Source organism: Grampus griseus (genome assembly GCF_964374135.1).
Source record: "Grampus griseus genome assembly, chromosome: 3".
NCBI lineage: Eukaryota > Metazoa > Chordata > Mammalia > Artiodactyla > Delphinidae > Grampus > Grampus griseus.
In genome coordinates this window covers 42532543-42554684 of record NC_139019.1, presented here as the reverse complement: position 1 = coordinate 42554684, position 22142 = coordinate 42532543, and the positions used below count along the sequence as shown (strand labels likewise).

The following is a 22142-nucleotide window of genomic DNA, read 5'->3' as shown; positions in this document are numbered from 1 at the left end:
TTGGTAGTTTGATAGGGATTGCATTGAATCTGTAGATTGATTTAGGTAGTATAGTCATTTTCACCGTGTTGATTCTTCCAATCCAAGAACATGGTATATCTCTCCATCTGTTTGTATGATCTTTAATTTCTTTCATCAGTGTCTTTTAGTTTTCTGCATACAGGTCTTTTGTCTCCTTAGGTAGGTTTATTCCTAGGTATTTTATTCTTTTTGTTGCAGTGGTAAATGGGAGTGTTTCCTTAATTTCTCTTTCAGATTTCTCATCATTAGTGTATAGGAATGCAAGAGATTTCTGTGCATTAATTTTGTATCCTGCAACTTTACCAAATTCATTGATTAGCTCTAGTAGTTTTCTGGTGGCATCTTTAGGATTCTCTATGTATAGTATCATGTCATCTGCAAACAGTGACAGTTTTACTTCTTCTTTTCCAATTTGTATTCCTTTTATTTCTTTTTCTTCTCTGATTATCATGGCTAGGACATCCAAAACTATGTTGAATAATAGTGGCGAGAGTGGACATCCTTGTCTTGTTCCTGATGTTAGAGGAAATGCCTTCAGTTTTTCACCATTGAGAATGATGTTTGCTGTGGGTTTGTCATATATGGCCTTTATTTATGTTGAGGTAGGTTCCCTCTGTGCCCACTTTCTGGAGAGTTTTTATCATAAATGGGTGTTGAATTTTGTCAAAAGCTTTTTATGCATGTATTGAGATGATCATGTGGCTTTTATTCTTCAATTTGTTAATATGATGTATCCCATTGATTAATTTGCATATTAATGCAAGAATCCTTGCATCCCTGGGATAAATCCCACTTGATCATGGTGTATGATCCTTTTAATGTGTTGTTGGATTCTGTTTGCTAGCATTTTGTTGAGGATTTTTGCATCTATATTCATCAGTGATATTGGTCTGTAATTTTCTTTTTTTGTAGTATCTCTGTCTGGTTTGGGTATCAGAGTGATGGTGGCCTCGTAGAATGAGTTTGGGAGTGTTCCTTCCTCTGCAATTTTTTGGAAGAGTTTGAGAAGGATGGATGTTAGCTCTTCTCTAAATGTTTGATAGAATTCATCTGTGAAGCCATATGGTCCTGGAGTTTTGTTTGTTGCAAGATTTTTAATCACAGTTCCAATTTCATTACTTGTGCTTGGTCTGTTCATATTTCTATTTCTTCCTGGTTCAGTCTTGGAAGGTTATACTTTTCTAAGAATTTGTCCATTTCTTCCAGGTTGTCCATTTTATTGGCATAGAGTTGTTTGTAGTAGTCTTTTATGATGCTTTGTATTTCTGTGGTGTACATTGTAACTTCTCCATTTTCATTTCTAATTTTATTGATTTGAGTCCTCTCCCTCTTTTTCTTGATGAGTCTGACTAAAGGTTTATCAATTTTGTTTATCTTCAAAAAAACCAGCTTTTAGTTTCATTTATCTTTGCTATTGTTTTCTTTGTTTCTATTTCATTTATTTCTGCTCTGATCTTTATGATTTCTTCTACTGATTTTGGATTTTGTTTGTTCTTCTTTCTCTGGTTCTTTTAGGTGTAAGGTTAGATTGTTTGAGATTTTTGTTGTTTCTTGAGGTAGGATTGTAGTGCTATAAACTTCCCTCTTAGAACTGCTGTTGCTGTATCCCATAGGTTTTGGGGCCATCGTGTTTTCATTGTCATTTGTCTCTAGGTATTTTTTGATTTTCTCTTTGGTTTCTTTAGTGATCTCTTGGTTTTTTAGTAACATATTGTTTAGCCTCCATGTGTTTGTGTTTTTAATTTATTTAATTTATTTATTTTTGGCAGCATTGGGTTTTCATAGCTGTGTGCAGGCTTTCTCTAGTTGCGGAGAGCAGGGACTACTCTTCATTGCGGTGCACAGGCTTCCTATTGTGGTGGCTTCTCTTGTCACATAGCACGTGCTCTAGAGCGCAGACTCAGTAGTTGTGGCACAGAGGCTCAGTAGTTGTGGCTCATGGGCTCTAGAGCGCAGGCTCAGTAGTTGTGGCTCATGGGTTAGTTGCTCCGTGGCATGTGGGATCTTCCCAGACCAGGGCTCGAACCTGTGTCTCCTGCATTGCCAGACAGATTGTTAACCACTGCACCACCAGGGACGTCCTGTTTGTGTTTTTTACGGTTTTTTTCCCCTATAATTTATTTCTAATCTCACAACGTTGTGGTTGGAAAAGATGCTTGATGTGATTTCAATTTTCTTAAATTTACTGCAGCTTGATCTGTGACCCAAGATGTGATCTGTTCTGGAGAGTGTTCCATGTGCACTTGAGAACAAAGTGTAATCTGCTGTTTTCGGATGGAATGTACTATAAATGTCAATTAAATCTATGTGGCCTACTTTGTCATTTAAAGCTTGTGTTTCCTTATTAATTTTCTGTCTGGATGATCTGTCCATTGGTGTAAGTGAGGTGTTAAAGTCCCCCACTATGATTGTGTTGCTGTCAATTTCATCTTTTATAGCTGTTAGCATTTGCCTTATGTATTGAGGTCCTCCTCTGTTGGTTGCATATATATTTATAATTGTTATATCTTCTTCTTGGATTGATCCCTTGATCATTATGTAGTATCCTTCCTTGTCTCTTGTAACATTCTTTATTTTTTTTATTTTTATTTTTTTGCGGTACATGGGCCTCACACTGTTGTGGCCTCTCCCATTGCGGAGCACATGCTCCAGATGCGCAGGCTCAGTGGCCATAGCTCACGGGCCTAGCTGCTTCACGGCATGTGGGATATTCCCGGACTGGGGCACGAACCTGTGTCCCCTGCATCGGCAGGTGGACTCTCAACCAGTGTGCCACCAGGGAAGCCCAACATTCTTTATTTTAAAGTCTATTTTATCTAGTATGAGTATTGCTACTCCAGCTTTGTTTTGATTTCCATTTGCATGGAATATCTTTTTGCATCCCCTCACTTTCAGTCTGTATGTGTCCCTAGGTCTGAAGTGGGTCTCTTGTAGATACCATATATATGGGTCTTGTTTTTGTATCCATTCAGCAAGCCTGTGTTTTCGGTTGGAGCATTTAATCCATTCACATTTAAAGTAATTATCAAATATGTATGTTCCTATTACCATTTTCTCAATTGTTTTGGGTTTGTTTGTGTAAGTCCCTGTCTTGTCTTGTGTTTCCCAGTTAGAGAAGTTCCTTTAGCATTTGTTGGAGAGTTGATTTTGTGGTGCTGAATTATCTCAGCTTCTCCTTGTCTGTAAAGCTTTTGATTTCTCTGTCAATCTGAATGAGATCCTTGCTGGGTAGAGTAATCTTGGTTGTAGGTTCTTTCCTTTCATCACTTTAAATACAACGTGCCACGCCATTCTAGCTGGTAGAGTTTCTACTGAGAAATCAGCTGTTAACGTTATGGGAGTTCCCCTGTATGTTATTTGTCATTTTTCCCTAGTTGCTTTTAATAATTTTTCTTTGTCTTTAATTTTTGTCAATTTGATTACTATGTGTCTTGGCGTGTTTCTCCTTGTGGTTATCCTGTCTGGGACTCTCTGCACTTCCTGGACTTGGGGGCTGTTTCCTTTCCGTGTTAAGGAAGTTTTCGACTGTAATCTCTTCAAATATTTTCTCGGGTCCTTTCTCTCTTTCTTCTTCTGGGACCCCTATAATGTGAATGTTGTTGCATTTAATGTTGTCCCAGAGGTTTCTTAGGCTGTCTTCATTTCTTTTCATTCTTTTTTCTTTATTCTCTTCCGTGGCAGTGAACTCCACCATTCTCTCTTCCAGGTCACTTGCCATTCTTCTGCCTCAGTTATTCTGCTATTGATTCCTTCTAGTATATTTTTCATTTCAGTTATTGTATTGTTCATCTCTGTTTGTTCTTTAATTCTTCTAGGTGTTTGTTCTTCACTTTTTCTAGGTCTTTGTTAAACATTTCTTGCATCTTCTCGATCTTTGCCTCCATTCTTTTTCCAAGCTCCTGGATCATCTTCACTATCATTATTCTGAGTTCTTTTTCTGGAAGGTTGCTTATCTCCACTTCATTTAGTTGTTTTTCTGAGGGTTTTTCTTGTTCCTTCATCTGTTACATAGTCCTCTGCCTTTTCGTTTGTCTATCTTTCTGTGAATGTGGTTTTCCTTCCACAGGCTGCAGAATTGTAGTCTTTCTTGCTTCTCACGATATAGTTTTTAATTATAAATAATTCAGGTTATTTGTTGCTGTTATAATAAAAGAACCTAATTAAATTTTTAATATTTATCTTGAATCTAGTAAATGTGTTGAACTCTTATTGCTTATAATTTTGTAGATTCACTTTCGATTTTCTATTTAGGTAGTTCTGTCATCCATGAATAGTGAAAAGTTCTTCCTCTCTAGTTATTATTTTTTGAATGATTCATATCTGTATGCATACATTTATATTTAATATGTACATATATACACACAGGCACATGCACACACATGTATATATGTTTACATATATATACATCTAGATATATTTATCTTTTTTTAAACTGTAAAGTTGTATGGATGCAGTGCTGGTAGACATCCTTATATTGTTCCTGAGGAAATCTTTCTAATGTTTCACCATTATATATTGCATTAGTTGTAGGATCAAAGGGTTGTACCCTTTAGTAATTCAGAGATGTTCTAGCCTATTGTTTTCTTAAGCATTTTTATTAATGTGTGCTGGATTTTATTAAATACTTAATCTACATCTCTTGAAATGATTGTAAAGCTTTTCTCCTTTAAATTGTTAATATGGATAATTAAGTGAATACATTTTATAATACTTAAATCATACTTATATTCTGGGACAAACTTAAATTAGTTTGTAAGTCATGATGTTTATTTTAAATTTTCTTACTGGATTCAGTTTACTTTTGGGAGGAGTGGGAGTAATATTTTATTTAGAACTTTTGTGTCTCTTCATAAGAGATAGTGGCCTAGAGTTTTTCTTTCTCATACTGTCCTCATTGAGCCTTGATGTATTAGGGCTGCGTGTAACAAATTACCATGAACTGTTTGGCGTAAAACAAGAGAAATTTGTTCTCTCCCACAGTCCTGGAAAATAGAAGTCCAAAATCAAAGTATCTGTAGGGCTCTCTGCTCCCTCTGAAGCCTTTAGGGAAGAAGCCTTTCTTGCTTCTTTCTAGTTTCTGGTGATCGACTGCTGGCAGTCTTTGGTATTCCTTGAGTTATAGGTGTATCACTCCAGTTTCGGCTTCTGCTTTCACATGGCCATCTCCCCTCAGTGTCTCTCTGTCCAAAATTTCCTGTTCTTATTAAAGACACCAGTCACTAAATTTAGGGCCTATCCTAATCCAGTATAACCTAATGTTAACTTGATTATCTCTACATAGAGTCTGTTTCCAAATATGGTCACATTCTGAGTTTCCCGATGGACATGGATTTGGGGAGAATACAGTTCAACCCAGTATATTTGGTATCAAGGTTTTACTAGCGTTATGTAAGTCTTTGGCACCAGGAATTCCTTAAAGATTCATAACTTCCTATCTTAAATCACTAATAAGCCCTGGAGATAACTGTAAAAACCTAGAGCACTAGACTACTTCTTTCATTCTATCTTGAGAGGCATACAATGGAGATGAATAATTCACATATTTAACTTACTTTACAATGGAGATGAATAATTCACATATTTAACTTACTTTTATATAACTTACAATATAATTTACATATTTAATGTACAATGGAATGAATAATTCACATATTTAACTTACTCCAGCATTTTTTATCATCCTATTTTTAAGTTTTACATTACTTTTATTAATGCTTACTAAGGTTATAAAAGGTTAACATCAAACAGAATAAAGTAAATTTCCTCAGGCAAGTAAAAACATATTCTTTACCCATTCTCTCATTCACTGTAGAATGACATGAATGCTCAGGTATCTGCATTAGCTTTTTGTTTTGCTACTTCTTTTAGTATTACTTAATGGTGCTTGTGAGCAATAATTACTATATAGCCTTCAGTTTATAATAGCACGTCCTATACTTTGTAAAAACTTTAAGTGTTTTTCCAGATAAACTCAGCTGTTATGAGTACTGGCTTTACCCCTTTTGCAGACTTTAGAACTTTATTATATAAGATGTAACTACACTTATATAAATTAGTGTCCGTATAGGTAAAAAAATTGTGCACACTGTCTTTATTCCAGGGCTTTTAACTAAATTCAGCCTTGTGAGTAGTTTTTTAAAAAAATCTTCAATCATGTAAAACACAGTGGGACTGTGACACCAATGACATTGTTCCTGTAAGTAGAGAAAGCTGAAGAAGGTAAAGCTATGTTAACAGTGAAGTAGCCTTTGTTCAGTGTACTAGGTAATATTACCACACAGTAGATCTTAAAAGATTTTTATAAGTAAAAGACTTTAGAGGGTGACTGATTTAGCATCTTTCATTCAGTATTAAACTATATTTTCCCCTTAATTTTTAGACTTTATTCATCACATTAATGACACAGATGCAATACTGAGCACCAACGATAGCAACCTTGGTAAGTAGTTTGGAATTGAAAGTTTGGCTTGTTTTTTTATTCATCACCTCGCTTCAAAAATGCTTTAAGGTAGAACCTATAACTTTATTTTAGGTAAATGACCAGCATAAAATCATTATGTTAAGTAAGCCACTATTAAGTTGTTGGCAGTCAGTATGTTTAAAAAAAAAAAAAATACTCCACAAAATTTTGTGTTAATGTGAGCTAAACAATATTTAGTTCATATTATTCAATCCACAGTTATAGCTCACATCTATAGTATCCATATTTGCCTATGATCAATACACATTTTGAAGAACCTATATCACTGCTAATTGTTTTGGAAGTCTAGAACCATAGTTCTCAGTTTGTTAACTTAGTTTTAGATATTTATTGTTAGTAATATTTAAGATATACAAATCTGTGGCCTAAATTTCCTAATAATGAACCAAGGTTAGTAAATACAGAAAAATAAATTAAAGATTTGTCAAAAAAACCCCTTAATTTCTTAGAAAAGTTTCTTTTAATTAATTTATTAAAAATAAACGTTTGTGGCCTATGAGTTTATCCAATATGGCAGTCATAGGAAGAGTGAATAGAAAAGATAACATAACCTGGTTAACAGTGTAACTAACATCACCTAAAGCTTTTATGTGTTTAAGTTTATACTGAATTCATAGCATTTTGTTGGAGGTACACATTGATCACTAAGAGGACAATTCATTCAATGCTTATTTATTAAGCCTATTACCTGTGAGGAACTGTTCTAGGCTCTGGGATATAATGGACAGACAAGAGTTTCTCCTCTCATAAAGCGTACATTCCCATGTTTTCTATTCAGTGTCTTATTTTACCCCTTGATTAAACTGATTAACCTGTCATTTATTAACACTAGAAAATGAGTGAAGTATCAGCTTTTATTTCTGTGAACACACACATATACACTTTTCAATAATTATACTAAAGTATTTTAGTATAATTTAAACATATATCTCTTGCACCCTGTTCCTTACCTCAGAATTTTCAAAAGACCAAGTAACATACTTGTCTTAAAAGAGAAATTCATTTTACTATAGCTATTCTGATATCCATTGATAAAACTAGTTTATTAATATCTAATAGGATTTCTTCACTAGAGTTCATTGTTGAGTTCATAAATATCACAATTACAGTGATAATTTGGAGAGCACCATCAGCAAAGTCAGTTTAGTTTGCATAGTGATATGTTGATAGTAGCACTTCTTGATTCTTTGGTTTATTTTGAACAGTGTATTAAATAAAGTATGAAACAATCCGTCTCAGTTAATATTTAAAATTACAGCTCACATTTATTGGATACTTACTGTGTGCAGGCCTTGTTCTAAATATTTTACAGCAACTCCATAAGGTCGATCTTTTCTCTCATTTTCTATGCAGAAACCAAGGTACAGAGAAATTAGTGACTTGCCCAAGGTTACATAACTATTAAGTGACAGAGTCGAGATTCTTTATTCAGTCAATATACTTCCATAGCCTGTGCTCTTTACCACTGTAATTATTAGCACAGTTATTAGCACAAAAATTAAAGTTAATTTACTTCTCTCCAGAGCATAGAAGAAAAATGTGCATGTTAAAGTACTAAGAAAAAAGGTGAAAGAAAATTGTTTAGTTTTGTGGTATGCGAAATAACGGATAGAGAATAAAATTGTCAGCATTTTTCACTAGCATTAAACATTCTTTACAAAGAGCTGATTATTAGAAAAAGTACTATTACGAAACTAGAAACAGTGAGAATGATTTGTATTCTCTCTGCTAACAGAAGATCAGTGTTAGGAAAAATACGTTTTACTCGCTTCCCAGTTCTCTGGATATCATCTGGGCTCTTAAACTGCTACAAGTTGTGATAAACGTCCAGGACAGTTACTGTGGATTGCTGGAATTCAAGATTCTTAAGCTATAAGCAATAATTAGATTTTGGCAATACCATGGCAGATGTTTTGATGGTGTCCACTTTTTATTCCAAACCCAGAGATTTTGTTTATTGTTAGAAGAAACCTGTTCTTTGGCCTTTGTGTGGGTTATTAGCACGGTGAACAATTACCTGTATGATATTTCTTATATTATTATACAAATAGGATCAAATATCATCCAACCCAGTATTTTCTCTCTAGCAATGGGACCAAAGGATATTTGGTAGGATAATTTTATAATTTCAAGTAGAAATTAAGGCTATACCTCAAAATTTTCTAACATTCTCCTACCTTTAATTATTTATAGGTAAAAGGTTTCTAATATAAGTATATATAAAATAGATAACAAGGACCTACTGTATAGCTCAGGGAACTGTATTCAGTATCTTCTAATAACCTATTATGGAAAAGAATCTGAAAAAGAATATATAAATATATAAATAACTGAATCGCATTGTTGTATACCTGAAACTAACACAACACTGTAAATCAACTATATTTCAATAAAAATAAATAATAAAAATAAATAAAAAGGGTTCCTAATATATCTAAATATAACCCTCTATTTTTTTCCAGAAAGAAGAAACTTAGCGTTCATGGTAAAAATTGAGGTTGGCAGAACAAGTGTCAGTCTTGGGGGTAGTAATTTTCTGTTCTTTGTTGCCTTCTCTAATCTGTTGCTTCCCTATTGCAGTGATTTGTCCAAGCGCCAGGAGTGGTGACCATCCTGACAATGGCTCTATGATTTTCTACACCAATGACTCGGGACTCCAGCAGTTTGAAAAGTGGTGGAATAAGTCCAAGACAGTGCCCTTTTACCTCATGGGGCTCCTCCTGCCACTGCTTAATTTCAAATCTCCTTCATTTTTTTCAAAATTTAATATCCTAGGTAAGCCAAGGCACTGTGTTATAGAGCCTCTGTGTAGTAGAATACATGCTGGATTCTGTGGAAATATGGTCTGACTAGGGAAATATCAATACTTACCTTCCAGGCCTGTTCATCTATGTTTAATTTGTTCATGCATATGTTACCCTGCTTTTTGGTTTTCTTTATGGAGTTTGGAAGAGAGAAAAATATAGATGTGCTCTTCCCTGGCAGTCCAGTGGTTAAGACTTCACCTTCCAGTGCAGGGGGAGCAGGTTCAATCCCTAGTGGGGGAGCTAAGATCCCACATGCCTCGCAGCCAAAAAGACCAAAACATAAAACAGAAGCAGTATTGTAACAAATTCAATAAAGACTTTAAAAATGGTCCATATCAAAAGACATCTTTAAAAAAAAAAGAAAAATATAGATGACCATTTCAAGTCCAAGTCCCTTTTTAAGATGAGTTGCTGGGTGCATTAAAAAAAAAAAAAGGACTTACCTGGTGGCACAGTGTGGATAAGACTCCACGCTCCCAGTGCAGGGGGCCTGGGTTTGATCCCTGGTCAGGGAACTAGGTCCCACATGCATGCTGCAACTGAGAGTTTGCATGCCAAAACTAAGTAACCCTCAAGCTGCAGCTAAGGAGCCCAACTCCCACAGCTAAGACCCGGTTCAACCAAATTAAAAAAAAGAGAAAAAAGGATGAGTTGCTGTGGTTTCCATTCTATCCTTACTGAACAGCTATTCCTCATTTCCTCTAAGAGAACAGCTAGAGGAAGTAGAGTAAGATTTCAGCAGGAGAGATCCAAAGGGGATAATTTAGGAATTCTCAATTCTAAGGGTTGGAAATATTAGAACTTACTAAGGGAGGTTATGGAATATTTTTTTCCTACAGTATCTATTTAAGAGTATAGCACAAAATTATCGCTTGACTTTCAACCTGGGATATTGTTCTCTAGCTGAAGCTCCTTAGGTTTATTCTGCTTCTCTCTTCCTCTGTGCTTTTTCTTTCTTAGAACACTATTGCCTCCTTAAAGGAACAGACTTCTTTTTGTGAGACCTGTTTTAGAAAAGGAACCCCTATGAAAGCGCAGATCTGGTTAACTAAAGACAAGGATATCATTCATAAAGAATTGATAACCTAAATAGATAATAGGATTTCACCTCCTCCCTATAGTTCTGACCTCTTGGTAGGCGGCCTAGAGTATGAAATAATTAGATTACTCATCACATCAAGGAGGTGGCTTTGGGTTTTCAGAAGACCAAAGGAGGAGGTAAGGATATTTCTCTATACCTCTGCCTCACAACAGGATTCACTGTAAGACTGACTACCACAGACACACACAGAAAATGAAGAGTTGTGGTTATATAAGCTTTAGCCTCTTGTATTCATCCTTTCTGAATCAGCTAACCTCCAAACCCACAGTAGAGCTTATATAGCTCATTTGTGGTTTCCTGATTTGCTTGCCGACTTTCCCATGGAACAGATCTTTAAAAGTTAGCATGTAAACTTATAGAAGAATTTGCTCAGTTGGGCAAAACAATCACTAGGCTTCTAACCAGGTTAATTATTCTCTACCTCCTTAAGGATATTTTTCTTTTGCCCTTTTTCTTGGTACTTTCCCTTTTAAAACTATATAAAGCTTCTTTAGAGAAATTAGAATCTAATTCCTCTAGAAACCTTTCTGGATTTCTTGACTCTACTCCATAATGACTGGACTTAATTCCTTAAATCCTCTAACATCTAGACTACTAAAAAATCCTGAAATTCTGAATGCCCACTTTACCCTACATAAAGTGGGCATTTACACAGTGAATGGAATCTGGAATCTTTCCATCTAGCAAGTAGTCCTGCTCAATCAAAACTTCATCTAGATAGTAGATCAGATTGTTCATGGATTATGTGGCTTATTGCCTTTCTCAAGTAAGTTTATGATCCACATTTACTACTTTTCTTTCTTTTTTCTTTCTTATACTAAATATTTTGACAGACTTTTCCAACTTATTGACTGTCTCTGATACTTTCTTTTAAAGTTAATTTTACCCGTTCCTTTTCATTTTAAAATTTTTTATTTATTTCTTTATTTTTTGGCCACGCCACACAGCTTGCGGGATCTTGAAGTTCCCCGACCAGCAATTGAACCTGCGCTCTCAGCAGTGAAAGCGAGAAGTCCTAACCACTGGACCGCCAGGGAATTCCCCTCTAATACTTTCAATACTAAGAATAAGAGTCAGTTTCAGGTTGTTTTTTCTCTCCTATGTAACCTTACAATTTTATAATGGACTCTCTGCATGTATCTTCCACTAAATTCAGGTCATAAGTTCTTCTTAGGCCTACTACATAATTTTTTGCTTTGTTTTTTGATATCTCACATAGCTTGTTTCTGTTCTTTAGATCTTACCTGGGTTTTAGTGGGCATAAACGACAAAGGTAATAATTTTCCAAACTATGCTAAGAATGTAGAAACAAAACTTGATTTTGAAATAGTCTGTAAAACAAAGTTGATAAATGGTTTCTGAATTTTTCCTTACAGGCACAGTGTCTGTTCTCTACTTGATTTTTCTTGTCACCTTGAAGGCTATTCACTTGGGATTTCATTTGGAGTTTCATTGGTTTACGCCAACAGAGTTTTTTGTCCCAGGTGAGCTATTTGTCCCAAGTAAAGAATTAATAAATTACAATAATGTGATCTTCAGTTAACTATTGTTACTATAAAAGAAGTATTGGTAGATTTTATGATGAACACTTTTATTAATGCTGTTAAGCTAATAACAAGAGTACAGTTGAAATTACTGTGGTTTTCTTGCAGTTAGGGATAACCAGTACCCTTTGTCATTTCTACTTGGGAGTTAAAGTCACAATGCAATTGAAAAATCAAGAACTCATTCTCTAGACTCTCTGAGGAAACATACCCCTAGAATTTCAGAGACTTATTTAGAACATAGTCAGTGATAAATATATGTGGACAATACTGGTAATTAACATCATTGTTCCCTTATGGGTTTTTTTCTTTTAATATTGCTGTTTTTCAGGCTAATTAGGATGGTGTTTTTTGTTTTTTTGGGTTTTGTTTTTTTGGTTTTTTTGCGGTACGTGGGCCTCTCACTGTTGTGGCCTCTCCCGTTGCGGAGCCCAGGCTCCGGACGCGCAGGCTCAGCGGCCATGGCTCACGGGCCCAGCCGCTCCGCGGCATGTGGGATCCTCCCGGACCGGGGCACGAACCCGTGTCCCCTGCATCGGCAGGCAGACTCTCAACCACTGCACCACCAGGGAAGCCCTGGAGTGGTGTTTTTGAAACAACCTTCAAAAGCCTCTAATGGTTTCCCAACTCATTCAGAATAAAGGCAAGTCTTTATCATAGTCCACAGGCCCTATATGATCTGACTCCTGGCTTCCTCTTTTATTTCATCCCCTATTACTTTTCCACTCATTCAGTCCACTCCAACCACACTGTCTTCCTTGCTGTTCCACAAAAATGCCAAGCACACTCCTAGCTCAGAATTTTTGCACTTAGGATTCCCTGTACATGAAACATTGTCTTTTTCTCAGGTATCTACATGGGTGGTATCGTTAGAGAGGTCTTCCCTGACTTCCTGCCCATTCTCACACCTCTTTCTTGTTCCTTATTTTCTTTAGAGCCCTCATCACTACCAAATCTTATATGCAGGTATCCCTGGTTGTCTAAATCTATTAAGTTCTTGATTCTGACTAGTTGGAATATTGAGGCATATCTGTTATTCTAATCAACTTAGCTCCTGAGTTTAAGATAAAAAGTAGCAGATGTTAAGATAACAAGAGACTTACCTAGAACTGTTTCCGAATCTTTTTGGTTCTTGAATTCGAGTAGTGAAAGTTCAGATGGTAAGAAATACCTGTATTATTTTTTTTACCTGTGTATCTGTCTCCCTTAACTAGAATGTTAGCTCTCTGAGAAAAGAAATGTTTTTTTTGTTTTTTATACTTCTCTATTACTATTGTGTCCCCAAGGCCTATAATACTTCTGGCATATAATGAGTGCTCAATAAATAATTATTAAGAGTAAATGTGTTTATATCCACTCCTTTCTAAATCCCATTAAAACATTCACGTTAAAAAAAAAATGTAAAAAACAAACACAAAGAGGCTCTATAGAAGAGACAATAGCAAATGAGAGAGAGCAACAGATTTTTAGAAGCTCGAAAACTGATACATGGTTGGTAACCGACAGCAAAGCAGAGAAAGCTGAAATGTAAGTACCTGTAGAGAGGAGGCCAGTTTGAACTACACAATTCTTGAAAGCCTGAGTGTTTGGAGAAAACTGGTTAACTCTGAAAGCAAGGGTAAGGAGAAGGGCTTAAAATGGGAGAATTCTTTGAAGGTTTATGTCAGGAATAATTAGCTATAATCCATCCCCTTTCCCTCTTCAACCTAGCAAGAGATGGAAGAAACTAAATCAGATACTCTCTGGACTCGGGTTTGCCAGATGCAGCAAAAGGGTAGGAGTAAGCCTCCAGTCTGAAAACAGGTTAAGTGAAAGCATATATGCTGAATGGTGAGGCCATACCCCACCGTCTACCCCTCCAATTCTCTTTTCTTTATTCCTTGGTTCCCAAAATGCTGATAGAATAGGGTAATAGAGGATTCTTCTCAGGAGAAACTAAGCCTAAGAGGAAAGACCTAGAGTCTCAGATATTCGGGTTCTACCAAAGAAATGATAGGTACCTTGCTTGTATCAGACCATTTAGATGTCCACTAAGTATGCATTTGTTTAGTGCTTCACTTTTAAATATAAACAAACATACAAAGAGCACTAGATATTTGTGGAAAACCTCTTACATGAAAATAAAACAAGAAAGATAAAAAAGGGGACCTCCCTGGTGGTGCAGTGGTTAAGACTCCATGCTCCCAATGCAGGGGTTCTGGGTTCTATCCCTGGTCAGGAAACTAGATCCCACATGCATGCCGCAACCAAGAGTTCGCATGCCACAACTAATGAGCCTGCCTGCTGCAACGAAGACCCGGCACAACCAAATAAATAAATAAATATTTAAAAAAAAGAAAGAAAGATTAAAAGGGAATTTAAAGGGAAAAATAATAAGAAGGAACAAAAGCAAAATTCCAAAAAATTACATCCTCAAAGTAACAAAAGACAGTGATATCCATGAAACAATATTTAGATGCCAAGCAAGGAAGGAAAAATGGGGAGTTGATCTTGGAAATAAAATATATAATAGAAATTAAGAATTCAAAGAAAATTTGGAAGATAAAGCTAACTTCCCCAAAAGACTAGAGATTACGGATGGGTGGATGGATGGACAGATGGATGGATGGTTAGAAAGAAGGAAGGAAGAGAGGGAGAGAAAGAGGGAGGGAGGGAGGGAGAGAGGAAGGAAAAAAATAGGACAGAAAAGATGAGAAAATAGATAATTAATTCAGGTGGCCCAATATCCAGCTAAAAATAGTTTCATAGAGAAGAAAGGAAATGAAGGTGAGGAAATTTTCAAAGAAATAATTTAAGAAATTTCCCCAGAACTGAAGAGCATGTGTTTCTAGATGTAAGGGCCCAAAATGCCCAGCATTGTGAAAAAGACACCAAAGCTCATTATGAAATTTTACAACACCAGGGATAAAGAGAAGGGATTTCAGGGACAAAGAACAAGTCTGTACAAAAGGTCTGGAATCAGAATAGTATCAGCCGTTTTAACAACAACTCTGAAAGTTAGAAGACAATAGTAGTATCATCAAAGGTCTCAGAATAAATTATTTTAACTTAAAATTCTAAATCCCACCATACTCTCATTCAACTGTTAGAGTACAATAAAGGTATTTTCAGAAAGTAAAGTCTCACAAAATTTTCACAAACTGAACAAACCAGATAACCAGCACCTAGATCAAAACCAGAAATTACTAGCACCCCAGAAGTCCCTCTCATTCTCCCTACCAATTGCTGTCTCCCTGCAGAGATAACCACCTGTTCTAACTTCTAACCCCAAAGATTAATTTTGTCTGTTTTTTGACTGACTATAATTGGAATATACAGTACGTATTCTTTTGTGTCTGGCTTCTTCCCATCAACATTATATTGTGATATTGAGCCATATTGTTGTGTGTATTTTATTCATTCTCATTAGTATTTCATTTTATAACTATACCACAATTTATCTTTTTCCTATTAAGGGACGTTTGAGTAGTCTCCAATTTGCGACCATTATGTTTATTGTAGCACTCTTCATTCTCTTACATATCTTTTGGTGAACATATATGCCTGCTTTCTCTTGAGTATAAACCTAGGAGTGGAATTGGTAGGTCAAAGGGTATGCATATATTCTACTTTTGCAGATATTGCCAGTCAGCTTTCCAAGATGGTTGTACCAATTTACGTCCATACCAGCAGTGTTTGAGTGTTCTAGTCCGTTCCATGTCTTCATCAATCAACACTTCTGTTTTCTTTTTCATCTAGCCTTGCTGGTGGTTGTGTAGTGGTATTGTGCTTTTAATTTGCATTTCCCTGATGGCTAATGAAGTTAACACCTTTTTATATGTTCATTGCCAATTTGGATTTCCTCTTTTGTCAAGTGCCTTTTCAAGTCTTTTGCCCATTTTCTATTTTTTTCATATTGATTTATAGGAGTTCTTTTTACTTTCTAAGTACCTGTCTTATGTATTGAATTATCTTCTCCCCCTCTGCTTACTTCCTTTCTTAATATGACTTCTCAGAGGAATAAAATAGGCAGTTTGAGAATGATTGGAGGTTTGGGGCTTCTTTAAAACCACTTTGTGAAGGAATCTGTCTTCTTTAATTTACTGCACATTGATCATGGTATAAATGTCTGGGTTCTTTAAAAGACATATTTTTCATACAAAAACTTGTACACGAATGTTCATAGCAGCAATATTCATAGTAGTCAAAAGGTGGAAACAATCCAAATATCGATCACTGATGAATGGATAAATAAATGTGGTATATCCGTACAATGGAATATTATTTGGCAATAGAAAGGAGTAAGGTATTGTGGTGATGGTTGTACAACTCTGGGAATATTCTAAAAACTTTTAACTGTACACTTTAAACGGGTGAAAGATATGTAAATTATATCTCAATAGAGCTGTTAAAGATAATCTTAGGTTTTCAAGAAATTTACTCAGAGAGTTTTTGTTGGTTAATTGGAAAAAGCTGGATATTCACTCACTCTAATTTGACAAGTTAGAAACAACAGTGGTATCACCTGCCTTAATTAGAGAAGAATCAACTAACAAGTTGCTTCACGAGGCATCTTAGAAGTAATAGATGTTGAGCGCTCCAAAAGACAGGAAAGATCAGCGAAATTGAAAAGAGCTTATCGAAAACTAGTAAATCTTAGCAAAAAGCAAAATCATTCTGAAGAGCCATTTAAAGTAGAATGTTGACCACTTTCGTGGCCAAGAGTCCTTTATTATGAAAATAAATGAACGCCTCTGATTATGTCATGCATTGTCCAAAAAGACATGGCCCACTGCCGTTCGGGAGCTTGCAGTTGAGCTGTAAGACTGCTTTGTGAATTAATGATCACAGTATGAAGATACACAAGAGACATAGTAGTATAGAGGAATTGCATGTAAATAAGAATTAGGAATCAGAGAAGTGTTCTAAATAAGAGTATTTTAAGGCCAAAAGGAGTTCTTTAAATGAAGAGTTGGAGGAATGGGTTTATGCCAGGTCAAGGGATCGATATGTTTAAGAAACAGTTAAGGCCTGAGATACCATGACCCATTTAGGAAATTACAAGAATTTGGATGGCTGAAGTGAAAGAATACTTACTGGTGAAGTAATAGGAGACACGGATAAAGAGGCAAAGGCCAGATCATGAAGAGTCTTCTATTTTAAGCTAGAAATAACTCTCTGGTTGGCTATGAGACCCTCCTTCTCCCTTGTTTGGGATTGGCTGAACTAAGAGTTAGGCTTCTGTGTCCCTAGGTTAATAGGGTAGAGGAAGAGTAGTCCTATAATTCCCTGCCTAAAAATAGGATTCATAATGGAGCTGCTGCAGTCAGATACCACCCTCATAAAAGGTAAGTTGAGGTCAGAGGTGCTGTAGCCTCTTTGAATCAATAGAATCTGTAGAAAAGCAATGATAGTGAAAACACTGTTAGAACCTTGGGATATCGCTAAAGCATTGCTGACATGGTAATTCAGAGATGGGTGATGACTGATCCCATGCCCAAATCCCATCTCACTGTCTGCTTTCTTAAACAACTTCCAATATCTGTAAGCAGCCATCAAAATGGAGTTAGAAGTGTAAGAAATTTTGCAGGGGAGCATTTGTGAAAGAGGAGGGCAAGCAGGAGTAGGTAGCTACATCAGACAATATTGTAGCTCAAATCTACAAAAGGAGAAAAGGAAAGGATTGGGTAGGAATAGATTAAGAAAGTCTTAGCCAACCCAATGAGAAGCTCTGTCAAAGATTGCCTGCAGAGGAGTCTAGGGTTGGGCAAAAGTGGTCAGGCCCAAGTACTCTGCTTTGCTCAGTCGTTGGCTAGGAGCTGCCCAGGGAAAATGTGACTTCTTGATTAGGTCATCACAGCCCAAAGAGGCTGCAGCTGGAGTTTTATCAGCTCACTGCATGCCTTGCATCAGGTTCTCACTTGGATATCGGAGTAGTACATTTACATGGCTGCCACAGTGAAGTTTTATAATATTTTAATATAAATTTGTCATGTTAATGTTATTCCTAGTTATGGCCTAGGAATACCTTTAACGGTATTTAACAATATGTATGCTTGTTTTATTATTGTGAATGGACTTCTTTAATTTCTCTTTATATCTTCTAACCAATTATAGATATATAAGAAAGATGTTGATTTCATATATATATTTATTTATTTATGTAAAATTTTCTTTCCAGCTCCCTTACTTTGAACTCTTTTTTCCCCCAGCTTTACTGAGATATAATTAACATATAACACTGTGTAAGTTTAAGGTGTACAACATATTTGATGCACTTATATATTGCAAAACGATTACCACCATAGCACCTAGATAACATCTCCATCACATAATTTCCATTTCTTTTTTGTGGTGAGAACATTTAAGATTTACTTTCTTAGCAACGTTCAAGTAATGCAGTATTATTAACTATAATCATGATGCTATACATTGGATCCCCAGAACTTATTCATTTTATAACTGGAAGTTTGTACTCTTTGACCAATATATCCCCATTTCCCCTACCTCCCCAGCCTCTGATAACCAGGATTCTGGTTTCTGTTTCTATGAATTTAGCTTTTTTAAATTCCACATATAAATGATATCATACACTATTTGTCTTTTTCTGTCTGACTTATTTCACTTAGCATAATGCCCTCAAGGTCCATTCATGTCACAAATGGCAAGATTTCCTTCTTTCTCATGGCTGAGTAATATTTCATTGTATATATTTACCACATCTTAATCCATTCATCTGTTGATGGACTTATAGGTTGTTTCTATATCCTGGCTATTGTAAATAATGCTGCTGTGAACATAATGCAGATGTCTCTTCAAGATAGTCCTTTGGATATATACCCAGAAGTGCAATTTCTGGGTCATATGGTAGTTCTATTTAAAAATTTTTGAGCAACCACCATCCCATTCTCCATAGTGGCTGCACCAATTTCCGTTCCCACCAACAATATACCACGGTTCCCTTTTCTCCACATCCTTAAGAACACTTGTTATCTCTTAACTTTTTGATGATAGCCATTCTAACAGGTGTGATATATCATTGTGTTTTGTTTTTGTTTTTAATTTTTTATTGTAGTATAGTTGATTTACAGTGCTGTGTTAATTTCTGGTATATAGTAAAGTGATTCAGTTACACACACACACGCACATATTTATTCTTTTTCATATTCTTTTCCATTATGGCTTATTACAGGATACTGAAAAAATATGGAATGCTTCGTGAATTGTGTTGTCATCCTGTGCAGGGGCCATGCTAATATTTTCTGTATTGTTCCAGTTTTCTTTTTCTTTTTCTTTTTTTTTTTTTTGGCTGTGTTGGGTCTTTGTTGCTGCGCTCGGGCTTTCTCTAGTTGCGGTGAGTGGGGGCTACTCTTCGTTGTGGTGCACAGGCTTATTGTAGTGGCTTCTCTTGTTGTGGAGCACAGGCTCTAGGCACGCGGGCTTCAGTAGTTGCAGCATGCAGGCTCAGTAGTTGTGGCTCATGGGCTCTAGAATGCAGGCTCAGTAGTTGTGGCACACAGGCTTAGTTGCTCTGCGGCATGTGGTATCTTCCCAGACCAGGGATTGAACCCCTGTCCCCTGCATTGGCAGGCGGATTCTTAACCACTGCACCACTGGGGAAGCCCCTGTATTGTTCCAATTTTAGTATATGTGCTGCCAAAGCAAGCACTATCATTGTTTTTGATTTGTGCTCCCCTGATAATTAGTGATATTGATCACCTTTACATGTACCTGTTGGCCATTTGTATGTCTTCTTTGGATAACAGCCTATAGGCATACCTCATTTTATGGCACTTCGCAGATATTGCGTTTTCTTGCAAATTGAAGGTTTGTGGCAACCCTGCATTGAGCAAGTCTTTCAGTACCATTTTTCCAATAGCATTTGCTCACTTCATATCTCTGTGTCACATTTGAGAAGTTCTCACAATTTTCAAACTTTTTCATTATTATTATATTGTTATGGTGATCTATGATTTTTGACATTTTTTAGCAATAAAGTATTTTTAATTAAGGTATGTATTTTTTTAGACATAATGCTATTGCACACTTACTATACTAAATATATTGTAAATGTAACTTTTATATGCACTGGGAAACCAAAAAATTCATGTGACTTCCTTTATTGTAACATTCACTTTATTGCAGTGGTCTGTAACCAAACCCAAAATATCTCCAAGGTATGCCTGTATTTAGTCCTCTGACCTTTTTTTTTTTTTTTTTTTTGCGGTATGCAGGCCTCTCACTGTTGTGGCCTCTTCCGTTGTGGAGCACAGGCTCTGGACACGCAAGCTCAGCGGCCAGGGCTCGCGGGCCTAGCCGCTCCGCGGCATGTGGGATCTTCCCAGACCGGGGCACGAACCCATGTCCCCTGCATCGGCAGGCAGACTCTCAACCACTGCGCCACCAGGGAAGCCCCCATTTTTTAATTGAATTGTTTGTTTTCTTGCTATTGAGTTATATGAGTTGTTTATATATTTTGGTTATTAACTCCTTATCCAATATATGATTTGCAAACATTTTCTCCCATTTTGTAGGTTGCCTGTTCATTTCATTAATGGTTTCCTTTACTGTGCAGAAGCCTTTTAGTTTGATGTAGTCCCATTTGTTTATTTTTGCTTTTGTTGCCTTTGCTTTTGTGTCAAATCAAAAAATCGCTGCCAAGACCAATGTCAAGGAGCTTACCCCCACCCCCCGTTTCCTTTTAGGAGTTTTATGGTTTCAGGTCTTACATTCAAGCCTTTAATCCATTTAGAGTTGATTTTTGTATATGGTTTAAGATAGGGGCCCAGTTTCATTCTTTTGCATGTGTCTCCCAGTTTTTCCAACACCATTTATTGAAGAAACTGTCCTTTCCCCATTGTGTATTCTTGACTCCTTTGTCATAAATTAATTGACTGTATATGTGTGGGTTTATTTCTGGGTACTCTGTTCCATTGATCTATATGTCTGATCTTTGCCAGTACCATACTGTTTTTTTTTTGTTTGTTTGTTTGTTTTTTTTACCATACTGTTTTGATTACTATATCTTGTATTAGAATTTAAAATCAGGAAGTATGATGCCTCCAGCTTTGTACTTCTTTCCCAAGATTGCTTTGGCTGTTTGGGGTCTTTTATGTTTCAATACACATTTTAGGAATGTTTGTTCTATTTCTGTGAAAAATGCCTTGGAATTTTGATACGGATTGCATTGAACCTACAGATTGCTTTGTGTAGTATGGACATTTTAACAATATTGATTCTTCCAATTCATGAGCATGGAATAACTTTCCATTTGTGACTTTCTTTCATCATTGTCTTATAAATTTTAGTTTATAGGTCTTTCAACTCCTTGGTTAAATTTATTTCTAGGTATTTTATTCTTTTTGATGCAACTGTAATGGGATTGTTTCCTTAATTTCTCTTTCTCATAGTTTGTTATTAGTGTATAGAAACACCAACAGGTTTTTGTATGTTGAAATTGTACCCCACAAGTTTTCTGAATTTGACTATTAGTTCTAACAGTTTTTTGGTGGCATCCTTAGGATTTTCCATATATAGTATTATATCCTCCATGGATAGAGGCAGTTTTATTTCTTCCTTTCAAATTTGGATGGCTTTTATTTCTTTTCTTGCCTAATTGCTCTGGCTAGGACTCACAAAACTGTGTTGAATAAAAATGGCAAGAGTGGTCATCCTTGTCTTGTTCCTGATCTTGGAGGAAGTTTTCAGCTTTTCACCATTGAATATGATGTTAGCTCTGGGTTTGTCATGTATGGCCTTTATTATGTTGAGATACATTCCCTCCATACCCAGTTTGTTGAGAGTTTTTATTATAAATTGATGTTGAATATTGTAAAATGCTTTTTCTGCATCATTGAGATGATCATATGATTTTTATTCTTCATTTTGTTAATGTGGTGTATCACACCACATTGATTTGATTGATTTGTACACGTTGAACCATACTTGCATCCCTGGAATAAATCTCACTTGATAATAGTGTGTAATCCTTTTAATGTATTTTTAAAATTTATTTATTTTATTTATTTATTTTTGGCTGCGTTGGGTCTTTGTTGCTGTGCACAGGCTTTCTCTAGTTGTGGTGAGCAGGAGCTACTCTTCGTTGTGGTGTGTGGACTTCTCACTGAGGTGGCTTCTCTTGTTGCAGAGCATGGGCTCTAGGCGCGCAGGCTTCAGTAGTTGTGGCTGGCGGGCTCTAGAGCACAGGC

At 36.1% G+C, this 22142-nt stretch overlaps 1 protein-coding gene across 3 annotated transcripts in view; it reads left to right on the top strand.

The window, feature by feature from the left end:
- The window catches only part of SLC38A9 (solute carrier family 38 member 9), a 98613-nt gene that overhangs the window by 50573 nt on the left and 25898 nt on the right, over positions 1–22142 (top strand). For all 3 annotated transcript variants that reach the window (XM_082651752.1, XM_082651750.1, XM_082651751.1), the window contains exons 8-10: positions 6401–6460; positions 9083–9277; positions 11788–11895. In XM_082651752.1, coding sequence (XP_082507878.1) covers positions 6401–6460; positions 9083–9277; positions 11788–11895 — 363 coding nt within the window. The remainder of the gene's footprint in view (positions 1–6400; positions 6461–9082; positions 9278–11787; positions 11896–22142) is intronic.